We start from the raw sequence: 20,720 nt of genomic DNA on the forward strand, positions 1-20,720 counted from the left end.
AACTTGCTCCAGGTATGATTCAAAGTTTCAAATCCTAATGACCCATATGTTTTGTTTATACTTTTATGTATGAGTAATTAATATGATGTGCTAATGTGTATGTCTCACCCTTACAGGTAGGATATGTCTAACATCAGACATGTGGACTTCTGTAACAACTACTGGATATATAAGCTTAACTGCGTACTATCTTGATCAAGATTGGGTGTTGCAAAAGAAGCTTCTGAATTTCTGTCCTCTTCCACCACCTCATACAGGTAAAGCACTTACTGTTATTTCTTTATCTTATTCTTCAATATAAATTCATGATAACTTTTCTCCTTTCTACTACCTCAAAACAGGTGAACACCTTTCTGCTAAGTTATTTGCTATGATAGAAGATTGGGGAATTGAAGACAAGGTATCCAACATCACCTTGGATAATGCTGCAAATAACGGAGCTTGTGCTGGAATTATGAAGAGTAGACTTGTTGCAAAGAAGATCTTGTTGAACGATGGAAAATTCTTTCATGTGCGTTGTTGTGCTCATATCTTAGCTCTTATTGTAAAAGAAGGACTTAAGAAGATTGATCCAGCCGTGCTTAAGATAAGAGCGTCAGTGAAGTCCCTTAAAAAGTCCCAAGTAAGAAAACAAAAGTTCTTGGACATTGTTAATACTTTAGGAATGTCTGGAATAAAAAGGGGTATTCGTCAAGACGTAAAGACAAGGTGGGATTCCACTTGTTATAACTTATAAAGTTAGATAATTGTATTAATGTTTATTATATACTCACTGAATGTTTGTTTTACACAGGTGGAATTCAACTTATCTTATGTTAGATAGTTGTATCATGTATAAGCCAGTTTTCTCTCATTTGAAGTTGGTAGATTCAGACTATGAAGACTGTCCAACTGATGAAGAATGGGAACAAATTGAAGTAGTCACAAAGTTTCTCAAGGTGTTTCATGATCTCACAAAGATATTTTCTGGTAGTAAGTATCCTACTTCCAATCTGTATTTTGAAAGAATTTGTCAAGTTCAGGTGTTACTAAAGAAAGAAAGTAGAAATGATATTGAATTCATTAGGAACATGGTAAAAGAGATACAAGCAAAATTTTATAGTTATTGGAAGGAGTTGAGTCCTATATTGGCTATGGCAGTTGTGTTAGATCCTAGATCGAAATATTGCATAGAAAAGAGATTGGAGATGTTTTTTTTGGACAATTAACACTTTTTTTGATTAACCACACAATATATATTTTGTGCAGGAAGTGGTTGTTAATATCTTTATTGTCGCACTTGGTGATACAAATTACAAACAATGGTATTGCTACAGTCTCGGAGGATTTTTTTCTTTGTGGAAAATATCATCATGACATGAACTGATGAAGTACTGTAACTAAAGTATTTAAACTACTAATGACTAGTATTTGTAATTTGTGTTCTTTTAATCCTTTAAATGCAAAATTAGTTTAGTTTTGCAATTTTGAGTTTTTGAATGTGGCCTGAATATGGCCGGAAGGCCCGGAAATAGCCCAGAAATCGATTTCTGGCGAGTTGACTCAACATAAACCAGCTAACCCGTGAGCTCCCGTGAACCCGCAAGCTTTACCCGGGACGGGCGCGGGTTGGAGAAATGACCACCCGTGAAGAATTTCAACCCGCAAGCTTAGGCTTGTATTAACCCGTAACCCGCGGGTTGATCACAAGCCCGCCCCGGCCCGCCCGTTTGCCAGCTCTAATTTGATCAAATTAGAAATTTGGAAATCAGTTTTGAAAAACCACTCTTTACACCGTATAACTTCAATCAGGTAAAAGTCGAAAATCTTTTTTTATTTTATTTTTTTGGTTTTGATTGCATGGATAGATTGGATTGGATTGGATCAAATTAATAATTCAAAATTAATTTCAGGGCTGCATACGGTTGGAAAATCAATATTCCCTGACTGTAATTCAACTACAATTGGGAAAATATGAACTCTCAACCGTAAACCAACTATAGGCTTCGAAATATGAACTCCCCACTGTGGATGAAATTTTTCAGGAAAATTTTGTCCCTTGTAGTTATACTTCATATATTTCTCAACTATAGGTGACCCTGATTTTGTTTACGGTTCCTAACCGTAGCTTTAGTTTCCCAAAAAAAAATTGGATATTATTTTCCCCAACCGTAAGTGATACAGGAGTATCATAGCAATAGTAGAGCCGTGCTAAAGCTAGAGAGTATCTAGAAGATACTAGAAGTTGGTCGACAATTTTTGTTTGATCAACAAGTTTTTGAGGTTTCCTAACTTAGATAGGATTCCTAGTTTAGATGAATTCTAAAAACTCATAGTTTTATTTTGTTTCAAGCAAGTTTAAACTCCAATAAATAGGAGGAGAATTCTAGACAAGATAGGGAGGAAAAACGAGAGAGAGAGCAGTCTATTAATTGGATTGTAACAAGTTTTTCCTTCAAAGCAATTAAGAAGAAGAAGTTAGCAGTATCTTATATTATTTTCTTTGTGTTCTTTCAATCTTTCTTTCTATTAGTACTGACTCTAGGTACCACTGATCGATAACGTATCAAGTGGTATCAGAGCCACGTTCTGACTCTTAGGGTTAGTTGTGGTGCATGGTCTCAACACGAAATCAATATACGCGATCAGGAGAAGATATTGTCGTTTTACCAGACACAAGGAAACCTAGAGGAAGTACTAAAGTTAAGATGGGAAGTGAAGATGACAAGAATCCTAAACTAACAAACGAAGATAAATTTGCAAAGCTTGAGCTTCAGATACAAACTTTAACAGATACCTTCGCGGAGTTTATGAAACCAAGTGCTCTTAAAACTAATCATGGAAAAAAAGGTACCAAGGAAGATGAAAAATAAACAACCTCAGAAGAAGAAGAAGAAGTAATAAATAAAAATCCATACGGAGGTCTTTAAACTTGAGATTTATGATTATGTTGGAGTCATGGAAGCTGAAAATCTTGATGGGTTGTTAGATAAGTTGGGAACATATTTCACAGTCCACCGACTAGTAGAGTCGCAAAAGATTAGTTTTGCCAGTTTGAAATTATCGAATCATGCTTCAACATCGTGGAAGGCTTACAAAAAGAGGTATGACACAAAACATATGACTTGGAAACAATTTAAAGAACTTATGAAGATACACTTCTATCCTGTGGGTTATTTGGATGAGAGATGGTATAAGTGGCATCACCTTCGACAGCGGTACCAACAAAGTGTTCAAGATTACACTACAAAATTTTACAATCAAGCATTAGCTTTGGATGTGGATATTACTAGTGATGAGACTTTCCGGAAGTACAATGGTGGACTTGTGGATTATATACGAAAGGAGTTGAAACTTTTTAGTGTACAAGACATTGAAGATGCTATCAACAAAGTTGTGGCCATTTAACATAAGACTAAAGGTGCTGCAGGATCAGACAACAACAGAGTTACTACGAGAGGAGAAGATAAGACTCAAAGAAGGGTTGAGGCAAGTAAGAACAAGTCTCTACCAGCCGAAAGAGAAGAAAAGGTGTGTAAACATTGCAAGGAGAAAGGCCACATAAAAGACACTTACTGGACCCTTTATCCTCATCTTAAACCAAAGAAATTGCGTGAGTCTGAAGGACAAAGAAGTTTTAAGAAGAATACAAAGAAAAGAATATAAGATACTGCTAACTTCTTTATCTTAATTTCTTTGAAGGAAAAAAATCTTACAATCCAATTAATAGACTTCTCTCTCTCTCGTTTTCCCTCCCTCTTTTATCTAGAATTCTCCTCCTATTTATAGGAGTTTAAACTTGCTTGAAACAAAATAAAACTATGAGTTTTTAGAACTCATCTAAACTAGGAATCCTATCTAAGTTAGGAAACCTCAAAAACTTGTTGATCAAACAAAACTTGTCGACCAACTTCTAGTATATTCTAGATACTCTCTAGCCTTAGCACGGCTCTACTATTGCTATGATACTCCTGTATCAGTAAGTATCTATGCTTTATATTCTCGTGAGATTTTACACATGAACAAAAATTTAGGACCTACCCAAGGGTTCATCTGTTAGTGAATTCCATTTGGGATGCCCTAGTACATGTACCCTGTCAGCCTGAGTTCACAGACTGGCCTGTAGGTATGCGTACCCCTACACATACTTATCCATCATGAACTAAGCAGATGTTCATAAACTATTTTCACAAACACGTTTGGTATTGCTACAACTCTCATAAACATTTCTATGACGATTTTGTTCACTAAATCACTATGTGTTAGTGAGTCATAGTTTAAGTACCGAGTGTTAGTGAACACGATTTATGCTTGTTAGTTCACAAGGCATATTTTCCATGAACTATCATTGTACACGATTTTAGAACCCTGGACCATAATGTATATTCTTTTGTGTAATTTCAAGGAGAACTTCTCACATTCTTATACGAATTCCTAATAAGAATTTCATCTAAACTGAGAAAGTGTTTGCTTGAATCACAAGTTATGTTATCTTGAATTCAAATCTATCTAGTGCCTTGAGAATCTATAAATAGAGAGACTCATGCAACATGATTTCAAAACCCCTGACACTTATGTATCCTTTATTAACATGAGTTTCTCTGATAAACATAATTAGATTATGACTTAAAGACTTCACTTAGGGATTCATGAAGCCAGCTTCGATTATCTTTTACCTGATAGTTCGTGTATCATGATCTTGTCTTCATTGATCTTCGAGGTTCTTGTAATCTCCAATCGGGAACGAGATAGATAAAATCGCAAAGATCTCTTCGTCTTTAGACTTTGTGATTCCTAAAGATAAATATCTAAAACTCTTCTTCATTGATTTGTTTAGATTGTTCTTGAGTGGTGGTTAGTAATCCAGGCTTCTCAGTTAACTGAGTATAAGTGTTCCGGGTTTATAAGGTTTGCCAGACTCTGTTTATTGCAAACTGATTTCCAAACCTATATCTAAAAAATCAAATAAGCTTATATGTTAGAGGCAGATTGGTATGGAAAGTCTTCACTTAGGTTGAAGAAACTTTTAGGATGTAAAGGACGTCAGATAAGGGTATCAATTGTGTAGAGCCTTGTAAGTTTTAGGACACGTAATGAGCATAACTGCAGCTGAATCTCTTGGAGGGTTAATCTGGTCTCAATATTTAAGTTCGAAGTATGGAAGTAGGCTAGTGTATATAGCGGCTTAATACAGTTTGGTGTTCCAAGCTGGAGGAGGTTCCGGTTTTTTTTTGCAGGTGCAGTTTTCCTTGTTGATGAAACTTTTGGTGTCTTGTATTTTCCTTTTCTGCATTATATTGTTTTATCTTTATAATATAGGAATAACACAAGTAGTACGTAATCAATCTAGGTAGTTTAAGTCCTTATTAATTATAATCTATAAAGAAATTCGTTCTTGTTGAATTCTTATCTTGAAAGATAGATTACAAGTTTCATACTTGTCAGAATTCGTATCCTCTTGATTTGGATACTACTAGATTGATCTTGGATATTGATTTGTGAGACTGTCCAAGTACTCTTCTAAACAATCAGGTTCACAGACTTCTTAGCATAGACATAGTGATTGTGGAAGAGATAAGATAACACTTTATATACGTACTGTTCAAAGATCTTTAATTTAGATTTACTTGCAATTGTATTAGATTTTGTCCATACAGATTGCCGAACGAAAAAGTTGGTGATGTACTTGGTACCCTCTTTTCTTCGACTTTATTTTTATTTTATTTTATTTAAAAAAATCATTTTGTAATAATTATATAGCAACAAAGATTGCGTTTGGTAAATTTTTTAAAATTCTTTAAAAGAAAAGCATTTTTCATTTGGGCCAACTTTTAAAAGTTAAAAATCATGAAACCAAAAATTATGGAGCTACTCAATTTTAATTAATTTATTCTCTGTTTTAACCTTATTGTTATATAAAATTATAAAAATTATCCTTGAAAAATTTGTAAAATGTTTTTTGATCGGTAAAGAATTTGGTGCTGGCAAGTTTCAAACTCAGGTCGCTGGTACCATCACCCAATGACTTTACAACTGTATTATAGTGATACCTGCAAATTTGTAAATGTATTGATGTGTTCATTAAATTTTCTTCTTGAACAAGGCATTACGTCTAAGTACTCACACCCGCTGATTCTTGGTTGGAGATGTAGTCAAACTGTTTTCACATGTGGGAATCGTATGTTATATTTCATAGGAAAAGAAGTGTTAGCGATGAAGCAGTTTGTATGCAAAAACGAAAATAATCTCGAGAGGACAAGAGTCACAACAATGAAAAATCCGGCTCAAGGTGCTACCAAATTGCTAATAGTGAGTATAAAATGTAATGACTCAATGTGGATATCAATATTTACTATGTTATACATAGGATTCTCGTTTCCTCTAGGTTCTAAGGCAAGAGTCGAGAATAACATGGGAATAACTATGTAATAAATAAACTAAGAAGTCTAATCATGATATGTCGATAATTAGACTTAGGGTTAAGATTTTTTGGGCAGAAACAAAGATGTCTAATCTATAGATGGGATAAAGAGGAAAAGAAAAGGATTTGGAAGTACTACAACAACAGGGACGAATCAAGTATCGATGAAGAAAGTTCATAATTTTATGGAGTACCTGCAGGAACAACAATTAAATCGGCTCAGTGCAGTAAGTCAAGATGTGTCATATATAGTTACCTCTAGTAACACTCAAAACTTTCTAATAGATAAAAATATTATACGACTGAGATCACTTCCGATCATTAGAAATTACTATGAGAAATAGTTAAATTACTCATCGATGAAGCACACACCCTTATTTTTTTCGGGTTTTGCTGAAATCTGAACGAAATAATTTTGTACAAAAACGTCATTTTTCACGTTAAATATTCGTGAAATACTCGCGTACTTGGACCATTCTTTGACCATTGGTCCTATCATTTTCGTATGGACTAATCTTAACCCAAATAAGCTTCCGTTCAACAAAGATTAGGATATCTAAGTGTGGCATTCATAACTAAACGGTTAAATTTTGTATTTCAGTAAAAAAAAAATCTCAAGTAAGATGAAATTTATAACCTTTCTAACCCTTACCAAACACTCACTCCTCTTTTAAAAAGAGGTAGTTCCCCTTGTGGCTGAATATAGGAACGCAAATACAAGTAACACTTAGATTTATTTTTTTTAATTTTTTTGGAGGGCATTTAGAGTTTAAGACAAGCTAGTATAGAGAGAATTTGATAATTGGATTTCAACCAGCATTTTCTTAGGATTAAAACAGCAAATTAACCACCATAGTGATTTGGTTTGTTACTCTTCAATCACAAGCGTATAGGTTTATCCTGACATAAGCCCCCATGGTAGCATGCTGCATGCAAATAAAAACAAATATCCACACACTATAATTCTACCAATCTGTGCTCAGATCCATCCACAGTTAGGGTGTGCAGCAGCAGTGGACAATTGAAAACCCTACACCAAGGCATGGGGGAGACTGCATGTGCCCTTGGGGATAGTCAGGTGCTCAAACAGCCCCAACACCTTCACTTGTCCAAAGCAAAAGAGAAAAGAGAAGAACACATTATTGTGTAATGGGTCCATATATAGTGGCTACATGAGCTCATCCTTAAGATCATCCCTACATCATATTACAATTCCTAGTAAGATTCAAAATTTATAAGATTATTCACTAAAGTAACAAAAATCTGAATGAGGATTGAGCTTTAAAAATCTTCACAAAACACACACAAGTTTTGATTCTCCATTAATTCTAATTTAAAAGAAAGTAAGAAAGGTGGAGTAGACCATAACTTTGTGTAGTGAATTTCATTTGAACTTTTAAGATAGATTTGATTTTCATTCTCGATAGGAAGATAGATTCATCATGTTCACTAAAATCAATACTTACATGATCTTTCTTTTTAGCTTTTAAGAAAGAAAAAAAAAATTGTTGTCTAAATTAACTTAATGGATATGCAAATGGGATGGGGGGAGGGAAAAAACTAGCCACCATCATATAAAGAAGAACCCATGAAACATTTTATCTTGAATTGGAAAACTCTTTTGAAACCATTAAAATTTGTAATGTCTTGATTTGGTTTGTGAATTAGATTTTCTTTTGATACAAAATAATTTTATCACACAAACACTCATCATCTTTCTTTTCTTTCTGCCCCTTTAAAACAATGAAAATGGCAGATTCCCAATCATCCTTTCTCCATTATAGGAAACACCCATCATTGCTCCCAACCATTCTTTTCTTTCACCACCTGAGCTTTTAAGCCATTTCTTCTCTTCTTCTTCTTCTTCTTCTTCTTCTACTTCCACCTTTTCATTCAGTTTAAATATCTCTTCCCTTTTCTCATCTTTTCTCCTTCCTTCCCTCCTACTACTCACTGCTCATCAAAATCTTTCTTTTCTTTGTTTATTCTCTGCCTGGCTGTCTCTTTTTTCTTTATGATGGATCCTTCATCTACATCCTCTGTTAATGGTTTCTATTCATTCTTAACTAAAGGGATTGATGATCTTGAACGTTATTTCCACTCGAACAATTTCATGTCTATTCAATTCTTACAAAGGGTTCTTTCCCTTCTTCGTTCTTTTCATTCTCAACTGACTTCGTTAGTTAAAAAGCTTCATTTACCAGTTGGTGACAAATGGCTTGATGAATATATGGATGAAAGTTCTAGGCTTTGGGAAGCTTGTCATGTTATTAAGTCTGGTATTTCAGGCATGGAGAATTACTACTCAACTGGTGCTGATATTGCTGCTTCTCTTGATGCTCATAGAAATCCAACCACTCAACTTCTCCGTCAGGTAATAAAAAATCATGGGTTTTGCTTGTTTTGTTTATCCGAATTTGATTGATGGAGAGTGAAATGATTCAAATGAATGAACTTTTTTACTGATTGATTGATGGTTTTGTTTTGATTTGTTAAAAACAGGCTGTGAGGGCAATTTCTGGTTGTAGAAGACAAGCAGTGGGATTAGAAGAAGAAAACAGAGCATTAATGGAGAATAGAATCCAAAACCTTGCATTAAGATTTGATGAGAAAGTTTTATTAGAATCAAAACTAAATGGGTTTAGTGGATTTCGTGGAGTTCTTTATGCAATGAGAAATGTAAGCTCACTACTTCTAATGATTTTACTCTGTGGGTTAGTTTATTGCTGGCCAGAATCAAGCTTTCGACGAGGAGGAAGTGGATATGAAGGATTATTGTTTGGTTCAGGTTTTATGGCATCAACAGTAAGATTACAACAGAGTGTAGTTGCAGAGATGAATAGAAATGATGGTAGGCCTGGAATTTTACTTTATGAATTCAGAAAAGCTAAAATTGCCATGGATGAACTAAAAACAGAGCTGGAAAGAAATTTTGAAAGTGATTCAGGAGTTAGAGAAAGAATTGAGAATTTGAAAAGCTGTATTGGGACTTTGAAATCAGGAAGTGAGAATATCATTGGACAACTTGATGATTTCTTCGATGAAATTGTTGAAGGTAGGAAGAAACTTTTGGATATTTGCAGTCATAGATAAAGAAAACAGAGTCAGAGAAGAAAAAACAGAGTTGAATGGTCAGAAGATTATGAAATTAGCTTGCTGAGATGGTGATGGGTTTTGTTTGATTAGTACTAGTCTCTCTTATTTCTATCAGTCATGGAATATTTCTTCTTCTTCTTCTCTGTTGTTTTCTTCTTGTTTCCTTGCCCTTTTTATCTTTTGTTTGTTAGTTGCAGCAGCTATTTTACAGTTTGAAGATTTTGAAGACAACTTTTTTTTCATCAGAAAAGCAAAAAAACAGCAGAATAATTTAATGTTTGTTAGGTAGAGAAGAAGAAGAATCTTCAATATTTACTGTCATATTACAAAAAGCCAGAACAATTGAAGAAGAAGAAAAAGTTACTTTCACTCCGTAAAAAAAGTAAAGTTACATTTTAATAGCCCAAAAACAAAAAATCTATTACAAAAAAGATGCTTCTTTTGATTCTCAATAGTTTATGAGATGAATCCTATGTTTTTTTTACATTAATGGAATCAAAGAAGAAGATATTAAAAGTCAGATTATATGAAATTAGCTTCAAAAAGTTCCGCGTTCCCTTACCACATTATTTATCTGTTTTTCAGTTATGGAATCAAAGAAGAAGACATTTAAAGTCACATTATTATATGAAATTAGATTAAAAAAGTTTGGCGTTTCCTTAACACATTATTTGTCTGTTTCTATTGTCGAAGAGTTTGGTGTTCGAAAACGATTAATAAAAAATTATAATTTATTATTTTATTTTGTGAATGAAACTTTTTAGTCCCACATCGTGGAGTTTCCAATTTTTAGTAGTTTTAAGAAACTATATAAACCTTTTAGTCCCACATCGGGGAGTTTTTCTTCTTAAGTTGTATTTGTCAATTATATAAACAAATTCACTATTTTTGTAAAATCTATGGGAAAGGGTTGCTCTATATTTTAGACGGACCCCTAAGGGAAAATATTATATAGCGTTTCTTAAGAGTTCGCGATTTTCCTTAACGTTTTTTCGGAGTTGCCAAGCTCAAGTTGAGCATCTACTACATATGCTAGTAGTAGGTGCAGTAAAGTGTTTTATCCTGGAGATATCCGTCCTGTGAGGGCTATAACATCACTCTTGAGTGTAGTCGGGCGCTAATGTCTTAAGGGAAACGTGTGGAACACGTGACTCACTCTGTTTTTCCAAAGTTTTGCCTTGTTGCTGTTGTGGAGATATGAGAAGCTCGTTCGTTTCGTCAATCGATCAATTCCATTATAAAGGATCTAAGTATCAATAACTTTTGCTTATTTGATTTTTTCTTTATTTTGATTATTGCACCCAACAATCTTAAGACATTATGATTTGTAATAATCGAAAATGGTTGGTTGGTTTGTGAATCATGGATGTTAATTGTGGAGTGAAAAACAAAAACAATTTTTTGGTCAGATGTAGAGTTTCGAGATTATCTCTTAACCTAGAAGAAATTTCGATGAACCCTTTTGACAGAACGTAGTAGACATCCTGATAGTTGCCCACGTAAAATTTCAGAATTTTTGGAGTTGTAAAAGTATTTTTTTGATATTTTACAAAACAGACAAATGTTCCTGAAAAATTCTGACGGGCAAACTTTTGTTGTTAACTAAAGTATTTTTTATGGGTAATCATGAGTTTTTTGATATGATGGTTCAAACGAAGTTTGTAAATCTAGATATTCTCTTCAAAACTCATATTTTATCTTCCGTTTCAAAACTAAGGTTTGTGAGATGTGGTGTATTAGGTGATTGGGAAATTACCGTGTCCGTGGTCAGAGTATAAACGAAGATTGTGACATGAAATTGAAAAGGAACATGGCTACCAGGCGCATGTGGATGAACACAAGTCTTCCAAAGCTGACAAAGGCGGGAATATCAAACACAACTCTAACCGTAGTCTTCATAAGAAAGGTATGTTTCGTAAAACTGAATCCGGCGTTACTTTAATTAAGGGTGATTGTTATGTTTGTAAAATTCCGGGCCATACGGTAGTAAAGTGTAGACAACATAAAACCTTAATAAGTAGAAAGTTAATGCTAATTTAGTTGAAAAAATTAGAACGAGTTCATTGACATGATGTCGGAAGTTTTTTAAAACCAATGTGAGAGACAGGGTGGACTCTGGAGCCACCAAGAATGTTTGTTGAAACAGAGACCTGTTCACCTCTATCAGAGGATAGGGGATGTCGAGAAACTCTTTGAGTAACTCATCTGCAATAGAGGTTGCATAAAAGGAAAGGTCGAGCAGAAGCTCATATCTGTAATACTCTCACATTGAATGAAGTTTTCATGTTCCAAGCATATGCAAGAATCTTGTATCTTGTTCTATTGTAGATGGAAAAGATTAAGATCTTAATTTCTGGAAAACTTGTTGTAACAAGGCAGTTATTTTTTAAGCAAGAGTTATAGGACTTGGGTCTATATAAGCTTAACGGAAAAACTGATGAGTGAACATAGTTGATTCTTGTGTTTTTTATGTGATTGATTGTTTTGTGGTAAGCTTGAACCGTAAACTTATAAGTCAATGCTTAACTGGATAGCATAGGCTGCGTACCCAAATTTAGTTTGGACTTTGAACACAAAAGTGAAATGTGAAGAATCAAATACTTTAAAACCTTTTAGCACAAATGTTCAGAGTAATTCTAAGCCTTTAGAATTAATTCAGTTAGGCCTAGATGACATGAGTTCAACCAAAATCACTGTGGTAAAAGATGGTTTATAACTTCCGTAGATGATTGTACGAGGTACTATCTTGTATACTTGCTTAGGGATAAGGATGATGCCTTAGAAGCCTTAAGATGTATAAACTTGAAGTTCAAAACCAATTAGAAGCCTTGAACATAAAACTGTATCCTTAAGAAGATGATAATTGTCATGTTGATTAGTTCAGGATTACCTGCGGCTTGGGGGGAGGCAGTCTCTTAACTAGTATATCCTGAATAGAGTACCCTTAAGGATCAGATAAAACTCCATATGATTTATGGAAGGTAGATGACCTTCTTATGAATATGTCAAAGTGTGGGGGTGTTTGACTAAGATTGTCATTCTCTTCCTAAAGAACTAGATAGAAACCAAAAATGTGATTGTGTCTTCATATAAGGTATGCTGAGTATACTTCTACATATAGATTTTTGGTGTGTTCTGATTTTTCATACTTTGGTGTGATTTTTCTGACTTTGTTGTGAATACTATTACATAATCTAGGGATGCTGAGTTCTTTGAACATGTTTATTCTTAAACTGTACCTCATTAGAGATGTGTTGTTGATCCCCTAGATTTATTTTCAAATAGTCAGAACTTATCTTAAAGGAAGATGAAGTTAAGGTTGAGCCTAAGAGAAGTAAAACAATTAGACTTGAGACTTCTTATGAAGCCGACTTCATAACATGCCTAGCTTAGTCTAAGCCCTGGACTTGTAAAGAAGCCTTGATATCTACTGAAACCCCATTCTGGTAAGAAGCTTCATTTAGTGAAATGGACTCAGTCCGTCGGAACCTGACTTGGGAGGTTTATAGTTTACCTCCAGAGAGTAAGACCATGAGATGTAAATGAGTCTTTAAGAGGAAACATTAGGTATATGGAACTGGAAAAATATTAGGCTAAGTTGGTAGCTAAAGGCTATAAACTAAAAGAAGGTGTATATTTCCTTGATTCTTATTCACATGTGACGAGATTTACTTCCGTTGAGATGCTAATTGTTATTGCTGTCATAAACAAATTAGAGATACATCAGATGGATGTTAAGAACTTTTCTAAAATCGTGAATTAGATAAAGAAATTTACATAGACCAACCTGAGGACTTTGTAGTGAAAGGTTATGATGACAAAGTTTGTAAGTTGAACAAAATTTTGTATGGTTTATAAAATAAGCACGTAAACAGTGACATGGAAAATTTGATCATGTGATAATGTGTAGTGGATTTAAGTTAATGAATCTGACAAGTATATTTACAAGTAACTTGTTAAGGATGCCTGTGTGATTGTATGCTTGTATGTTGATGATATGCTTATACTTGATACAAACATAGATGTGATTAATTCCACTAAAAACATGCGCTGAATGAGAACGTTGACTTGAAAGACTTAGGCCCTGTTGATGTAATCTTAGGGATGAGGATTAGAAAATAATCTAACATATGTAGTCTTAGTCATTCTCATTATTTTGAATTTGTGCTTAAGAGATACAATCAGTGTGATTGTAAGCCTGCTTGTACTCCGTACGATTATTCTTGTAGACTCAAGAAAAAAGGGTAATGGAGTATCTTAACTTGAATACTCAAGAGTTATAGGATGTCTGATGAATTTAATGAACTGTAAGAGTCCAGACATTGCCTATATTGTGAGTAAGTTAAGTAGATATAATTATAGTCCAGAGCAATAGCATTCAGATGCACTGAGTAGAGTATTATGGTACCTAAAATACTCTATTACCTTTTATTTGATTTATCAAAGGTATCTTGCTGTTCTTGAGGGACTTTGTGATGCAAACTGGATAGTTGACTCAGAGGAGTCTAAGTCTACGAGTGGATATGTTTCACTCTAGCATCAGGGTTTGTTTTTGGAAGATTTACAAACAAACATATATTGCTCAATTCATTATGGAATCTGAGAGTATTGAGTTAGATAAAGCACGAGAGGGGGCCGAGTGCCTAAGATGTTTTTTAGAAGACATTCCTCTCTGACATAGGCTCGTGCCAGCTATATCTATACATTGTGTTAGCCAAGATATAATAGCTAAAGCTAAAAATAACTAATCTCAATCGGCGTTATTTCCATTGATTGGATAAAGTCCAAGGAGAATATCGCGCAATCTTTGACGAAAGGTTTATCCCAAGAGATAGTTAGAAATGCATCGAGGGGGAAGGGGCTTAAGCTCATAAATAAAACTTTCCATGAAGGATACTCAACCTTGCTGACTGGAGATCCCAAGATCAAGGTTTCGAATGAGACAACTAATTTGTGGTGGGTAAAGGTAAACACTATCAGAAAATTTTATTCCCTGTCCCTTCCCTATGGTGTAGACTTGATAGTGTGACTGCATGTGAAGGATGACTTTTAAGAAGTCTTAATGAGTTTTATAGTTTCAATTTAAGATTGAAGTGGGGTTTAGCAGTAACACTCTTTATGGAAACTCACATATCTGAATGAGGAAGTGGGCCGCTTCCTATGAGAATATGAGCTTTGATTCTCTAGAGCATTCTGAGAAACAGGATATGTCCAGGGCCAAATTGGACAAAACGGCACGAGCTTGGCAGCAATCTTTGAGATATCACCCGTGGTTGTTATCACGAATTACATCAAATGCTAGCAGTTCAAGACATAGTTCACTGTTTCTAGCAAGTAATTCCGGTAATATCTCACTAAGCAAAGGCTCAAGACCTCATGGACACCTCTGCCTAAAATGATATTTCCTGCGCTTTGTATGTGATTTTCGTTTTGATGGTTTTGGTATTACTGGAACTTAGGACCTAAAGGTCACTAAGGGTTCACTAGTTCATGCTTTTTCACTTTGGTGAACGATACCTATAGTTTCACCATGTGAGAACTAAAGATGAAAGCTCTCAATACTATTATGATTTATGCAATCCATAGTATGACCCTGGGGTCAACACACTTTTGTGTGAGGGAGAGGACGTAGAAATGACTAGTATGATTTCAACACTTGCATGATCAGTCTGTTTGGATCGTGAGGTTGGGATGTTGATTTACCAAGATCTATCTGTGTTTTCATGTTTTATTGAGTTTTCATTCATGTGGGGGATTGTTGGAAAACGATTAATAAAAAAATAATTTTTTAAAGTTTTAATAAAAAATTATAATTTATTTTTTTATTTTGTGAATGAAACTTTTTAGTCCCACATCGTGGAGTTTCCAATTTTTAGTAGTTTTAAGAAACTATATAAACCTTTTAGTCCCACATCGGGGAGTTTTTCTTCTTAAATTGTATTTGTCAATTATATAAACAAATTCACTATTTTTGTAAAATCTATGGGAAAGGGGTTGCTCTATATTTTAGAGGGATCCCTAAGGGAAAATATTATATAGCGTTTCTTAAGAGTTCGCGATTTTCCTTAACGTTTTTTTCGGAGTTGCCAAGCTCAAGTTGAGCATCTACTACATATGCTAGTAGTAGGTGTAGTAGAGTGTTTTATCCTGGAGATATCCGTCCTGTGAGGGCTATAGCATCACTCTTGAGTGTGGCCGGGCACTAATGTCTTAAGGGCAACGTGTTGAACACGTGACTCACTCTGTTTTTCCAAAATTTTGCTTTGTTGCTGTTGTGGAGATATGAGAAGCTCGTTCGTTTCGTCATTCGATCAATTCCATTATAAAGGAGCTAAGTATCAATAACTTTTGCTTATTTGATTTTCTCTTTATTTTGATTATTGCACCCAACATTTCGAACTCAGAAGCGTTCCTTGGTATTAATGTAACAAACTATGGTGCTTTCAGTTTTGGTTTGTGATTCATAATTATTATTATTGTTGGTGGTGAAGTACTACTACTGAGTAGTGGGTATTGTAGTTGTTTTTTTTTTTTCATTCGAACTAGTGTCTACTACTGTCTAGTCTGTAGTAGAAGAAGTGGTTTCAATGCTTGTTGGTGATAGTAAATAAGGCAATCATTCTATGTATGAAAGAATGATGGAAAAGACAGTGGGAGTTTGGACTGCTGCTTTGAAGAGATTCCTGGGCAGTTGTTGTATGTTGCAGCAATAGACAGCAAAGACTAGTGCAGCCAGCCAGCAGTCATAGTGTTGCTTTAAATTCAAAAGTAACTTAACTCCTCTGAAAGCTTTTGTCTGATCTGATTCGGTTCTCCTATTGAAAGCAATAGAGTGTAAGTAAGTGTTTTGATCATGAACAAAAAAATAAACTTAGACCACCACCACCACCATCTCTGACTGACATGTCTCCTCAATCCTCTCTCTGATAAAAATCTTCTTCTTCTTCTATTTTTCACTTTTCTCTCTTTAACTTTCTATTCTCGCTCTTCCGTTGCTCTCTCCTTTTGGAGTTGATTTGATTTGGTTCCCCCTTTTCTTCTACTAGCTTTCTCTTTTTATTTTTATTTTTAAAAATTTCCTTGGGTTGGGGAGTTTCTTTCTTTCCAGTGAGTTGGAAGGACAATCAAAACTTAGGGGTGTCACTGTCTATCTGGTTGCTTCCAGCAGTCTCTCATGCTTGGCTGGCCTTCTTCACCAGAAATCAATGCCTACCCTCCCTCCATCCTTCCCTTTTCAATGGGGGCGGGTGGAATGGTATTGAATATTAGTATCCAAGTAGAACTATAAAATAAAAGAGTGATGATATTTCCAAGTGTATCTCTGCAATGACAGACAAAGACATTTCTAACATTGCATACTAGTAGTACAAATTATTTTATTTATTTTTGAAAATAGAAATATATTACTGGAAACAGAATTAGCTAAACATTCGATTCAGTTTCATTAGAAGCGAGCTCAGATAGAGTTGTCCTGCTGATGATGACTGAATATGTAAGATTAGCCTCGTCTTGTAGTACAAACTATTTAAGCATGGCATTTCTCACCATTGAATATCAAACAAAGTGGCAGAGTCAAGACTCAATTGACTTCACACATCAATAAACAAACAATCTTCTATTTTTTTAACACTTCTTTTTGTTTTATTTTGTTGGAATTACATACCCATTTAATAATGATATGAAAATTTTTCAAACTAGGCAAAGAAAAGAGGAAACATACACTTGGAGATGGTTTTCAAATGTTGGAACATTTAAGGTTAAAGTAATGAAAGCAGCTTTAAGATGTGGTGGAGCTGGTGGTGGTAGGAAATGTAAGAAGAAGGTATGACCTGTGTTGTTGGCTCACCTAGAAAGAAAACTACTTCATTTGTTGCATAGATTTGCTTAGTTGCATTTTTTGATGAATTTTGACAAAAGACCAAACACAGTTTTAATGAATAGGTAAAGGGAAGAACAGCTAACATCCGGCACTAGACCAGTTGGCCAGGAGTCGGGCTCCCAATCTATAGGTTGCGTGTTCAATTCCGGTGCTGACCATATCAAAAAAGAAAAAAAAAATTAACAACTTGGCGTATAGACAGGGTTGCTGTGATTGTGAGTGTCAAGTGTCCACAACACTTGGTTACAACTGCTTTCCAGTTTTCACCATCATCATTCTCAGCCGGCAGCAGCATCTTAGAGGGACCCTAACTACCCCCTATTCACCAAGACAGAATCATCTGTAAAACTATTTGGTGTAGTACAATTTTTTTTTTTAATTATCTGTCACTCCACATCTGAAACATAACTTTTCTAGTAGGCATCTTGGAGCCGTGCCGTATCCTACCATCTATTTTTATACCACATCTTCATGAAATGGAATCCCACTATGAACACTTGGTTCCTAACTGAAGCAGAGTTCTATTATAACGAGAATATATATGCCTTTTTCATTATCCTTAAATAGGTATCTAGCACCAACACAAAATGAAAAGGAGGTTTGAATTTGATCAATTTGTCCTTTCTCTTTCCTTAGCGGAATATACCATGGGAAGCGAAAACAGCTCCACAAAAGAATATGAAAGTAGAGTTCTGCCCATAGCTACTACAGTACATGGCTCATGATACCATTTTATACTCGTCCGTCTCTAAAAATATAGGCAGGTTTGGGTGTAAATTTTACACATAAACCTGCCTATTTTTTTTAGAGATAGAGAGAGTACAAAATATGAAAGTAGAGTCCAGCCGAAATGTAGGCATTGATTCGGGGACCTTAGTTAGCAGTTCAGGGTACGGGAAACGTTTGGGACAATAAATGTACGAGTATATTATTCGTTTTGGCGGAATATAAATATGATCCACTTCAAGGTAGTCAATATCGTGTATCGGTATCGTACAGGTCGGGTCCTATACACCTATACAAAAGATAATATATATTTTTATAGTCGATACACCATTAATATATTTTTTTAATATTTATTATTTATCAAACAAAAAAATATATTGATATAACTATAGTGGAAGATAATATAACCATAATAGAAAATAATAATTGTTGTAAACTTACTTCAATCTTACACAATAAGAGCTGATTAGAGGCTTATACTGTTAACAACAAAACCAAGCATCGACAGAAATGTCTATTAGCCCATTAACATCACATTTACAGTAATTACATCCACCATAATCATATACCGAAGTTACCAAAATTAGTGGAGTTACTTTCTTGAATTAACAGTTCAAGAAATCATATCAAAAGACAAAAAACATTAGTGATATACCAAGTCTGACATTAGTTATATTTCTGGAAATCAGAACCAGAGGCAAAAAAACATGGGTGTCATACTACAATTAGTTAGATTTCTAAAGTAAATCATCCATAATAGCGTTTGCAGGATCAGCCAAAGGACTTCCAACACCATATAACCCCTCGCTGGCAGGTACTCGAGCTTCACCGTTAAAATCAGAATCAAATTCATCGTCCACGACATCAATTGGAGAGTGGACCCTAGGAACTCGTCGGATACTTCTTGTAACTGGTCCTGAACTGATACCTATAGCATGGTTTGCTTGAGCACCTGTAAACTCATCAGCTTGATGAATCAAATCACTCAAGTTCTCAGGGTCCAACCAATTATCTTCTTCATCAAGTGCACCCAAAAAAATAGGGATTTCAGGGGCCCCAAAATTATGTCTTTGTATTTCTTCGTATCTGCGCTGCAATTTCTTGTTGTATTGAATATAAACACAGTCATTCAACTTCTGTTGTAAGAAACGATTGCACCTCTTTGTATGCATCTGATGGGCGAAAAACGATACATTAATGCACATAAGAAGAAGTTACAAATAGAACAGTACTACTGTCGGTTGAAAAGTCTAACAGTTATCTAAGAAGAGAACAAGAATTTTTTTGTTTGTTTGACATGAAAACATATTGCTTTACTTATCTTGTTACTACTAGTCTACCACTTTTTGTCTATCGACACTCAAGTGTAACAATTACATTGCCTAATTCTCATATATGAAAAATTATAAAGGATTGAGTACTTACATTGCCGAATGTGCTCCAATTTCGCTCACACGATGAAGCACTACAAGTTTGGCTCAAGACCCTTATCGCAAATTTTTGGAGTTCTGGAACATCCATCCCGACGTAAGTGATCCACCAATCATCTGTAATAAATATCAAGCAAATAAGGAAAAACTTACAAGTTGTACTATCCCTGAACTATAAACAGTAATTATAGTTTTTTATTATATATGTTTTAAATAAGAAAACGCTTACAAGGTGTTGTAGTGTCCCTGCTTTTGACTGCAGCTTGCGTTCCTAACGCTCCATATGCATCACTGTACAATCTCAACTGCTTTATAGCCTTATCATGTTCGTTGTCGTCAGTTATGAGCTTTTCCATTGCATTAAAAAGTCCCCTCTTTAGCATCGCATACTTTGAGCTACTGCCCATTTCTTCTTGCGGAATCTTGTAAAATATAGAAGGGTTCAAGTACCAAGCTGCTGCATGGAGAGGGTGATCCAACTGGTCCTCCCATCTTTCATTAATAATAGCCGTGATCTTGTCCAAAGTCCCTTTATCTTCTCTAAATGTTATTTGTAGCTTTTCCCTTGCCAATCTCATTGCTTCATATATAACACCCATGGTTGGCTTCAGCTCGATATCCACCACTCTTACAACATCCACTAAAGATTTCAATACCTTACAAGAGAAATCACAATGCGCCCAAAATGCACCACTAGCAACAATCTTAACAATCATTTTCCCTACAACTTCTTTAGCTACACTAGACTGCGTCCACTTCTCATTGACAAACATCATTTACATTTTATGCTCAAAAAGGCTTTCAAGTGTATAATATTGGGTTGCGAATCTAGTCTTTGCAGACCGATGCAACTCTTTATGCCCTGTCATTTCTCTCATCAAATCTAACACTTGTAAATGAGCATAAATGTATGTAACAACTCTCTTACCTAGAGTGACAACTCTTGTTATCGGTGATCAATCATTAAAAGCTTCCCAGCATCCTTAAAAATAGAACCATTATCACTAATAAATTGTACAATATTACCAATCCCAACATCTTCAATCACCTCATTAACAAGTTCAGCTATGTAAAATTGATCATTCGTTCGTGATGATGCATCCACCGACTTCAAGAAGACTGATCCTTTTGGACAATTTACCACGAAGTTAATAAGATGACGCCCCTTTCCATCTGTCCAACCATCAGA

The 20,720-nt window shown here is 34.9% G+C and overlaps 2 protein-coding genes across 2 annotated transcripts; one reads left to right on the forward strand and one right to left on the reverse strand.

The window, feature by feature from the left end:
- The first annotated feature begins 7,747 nt into the window (after nt 1–7,747).
- On the forward strand, nt 7,748–9,739 carry LOC113356304. Its single transcript, XM_026599411.1, has 2 exons — nt 7,748–8,774; nt 8,903–9,739. The coding sequence occupies exons 1-2, from the start codon at nt 8,415–8,417 to the stop codon at nt 9,491–9,493; spliced, it is 951 nt and encodes a 316-aa protein (XP_026455196.1). The 5' UTR covers nt 7,748–8,414; the 3' UTR covers nt 9,494–9,739.
- A 9,099-nt stretch (nt 9,740–18,838) lies between these two features.
- LOC113359508 lies at nt 18,839–20,304 on the reverse strand. Its single transcript, XM_026603125.1, has 3 exons — nt 19,761–20,304; nt 19,527–19,648; nt 18,839–19,273 (listed from the first exon to the last, which is right to left on the reverse strand). Exons 1-3 carry the CDS (start codon nt 20,302–20,304, stop codon nt 18,839–18,841), a joined length of 1,101 nt encoding a protein of 366 aa, XP_026458910.1.
- Between the last annotated feature and the right edge of the window lie 416 nt (nt 20,305–20,720).

This window comes from Papaver somniferum, chromosome 3, assembly GCF_003573695.1.
Source record: "Papaver somniferum cultivar HN1 chromosome 3, ASM357369v1, whole genome shotgun sequence".
NCBI lineage: Eukaryota > Viridiplantae > Streptophyta > Magnoliopsida > Ranunculales > Papaveraceae > Papaver > Papaver somniferum.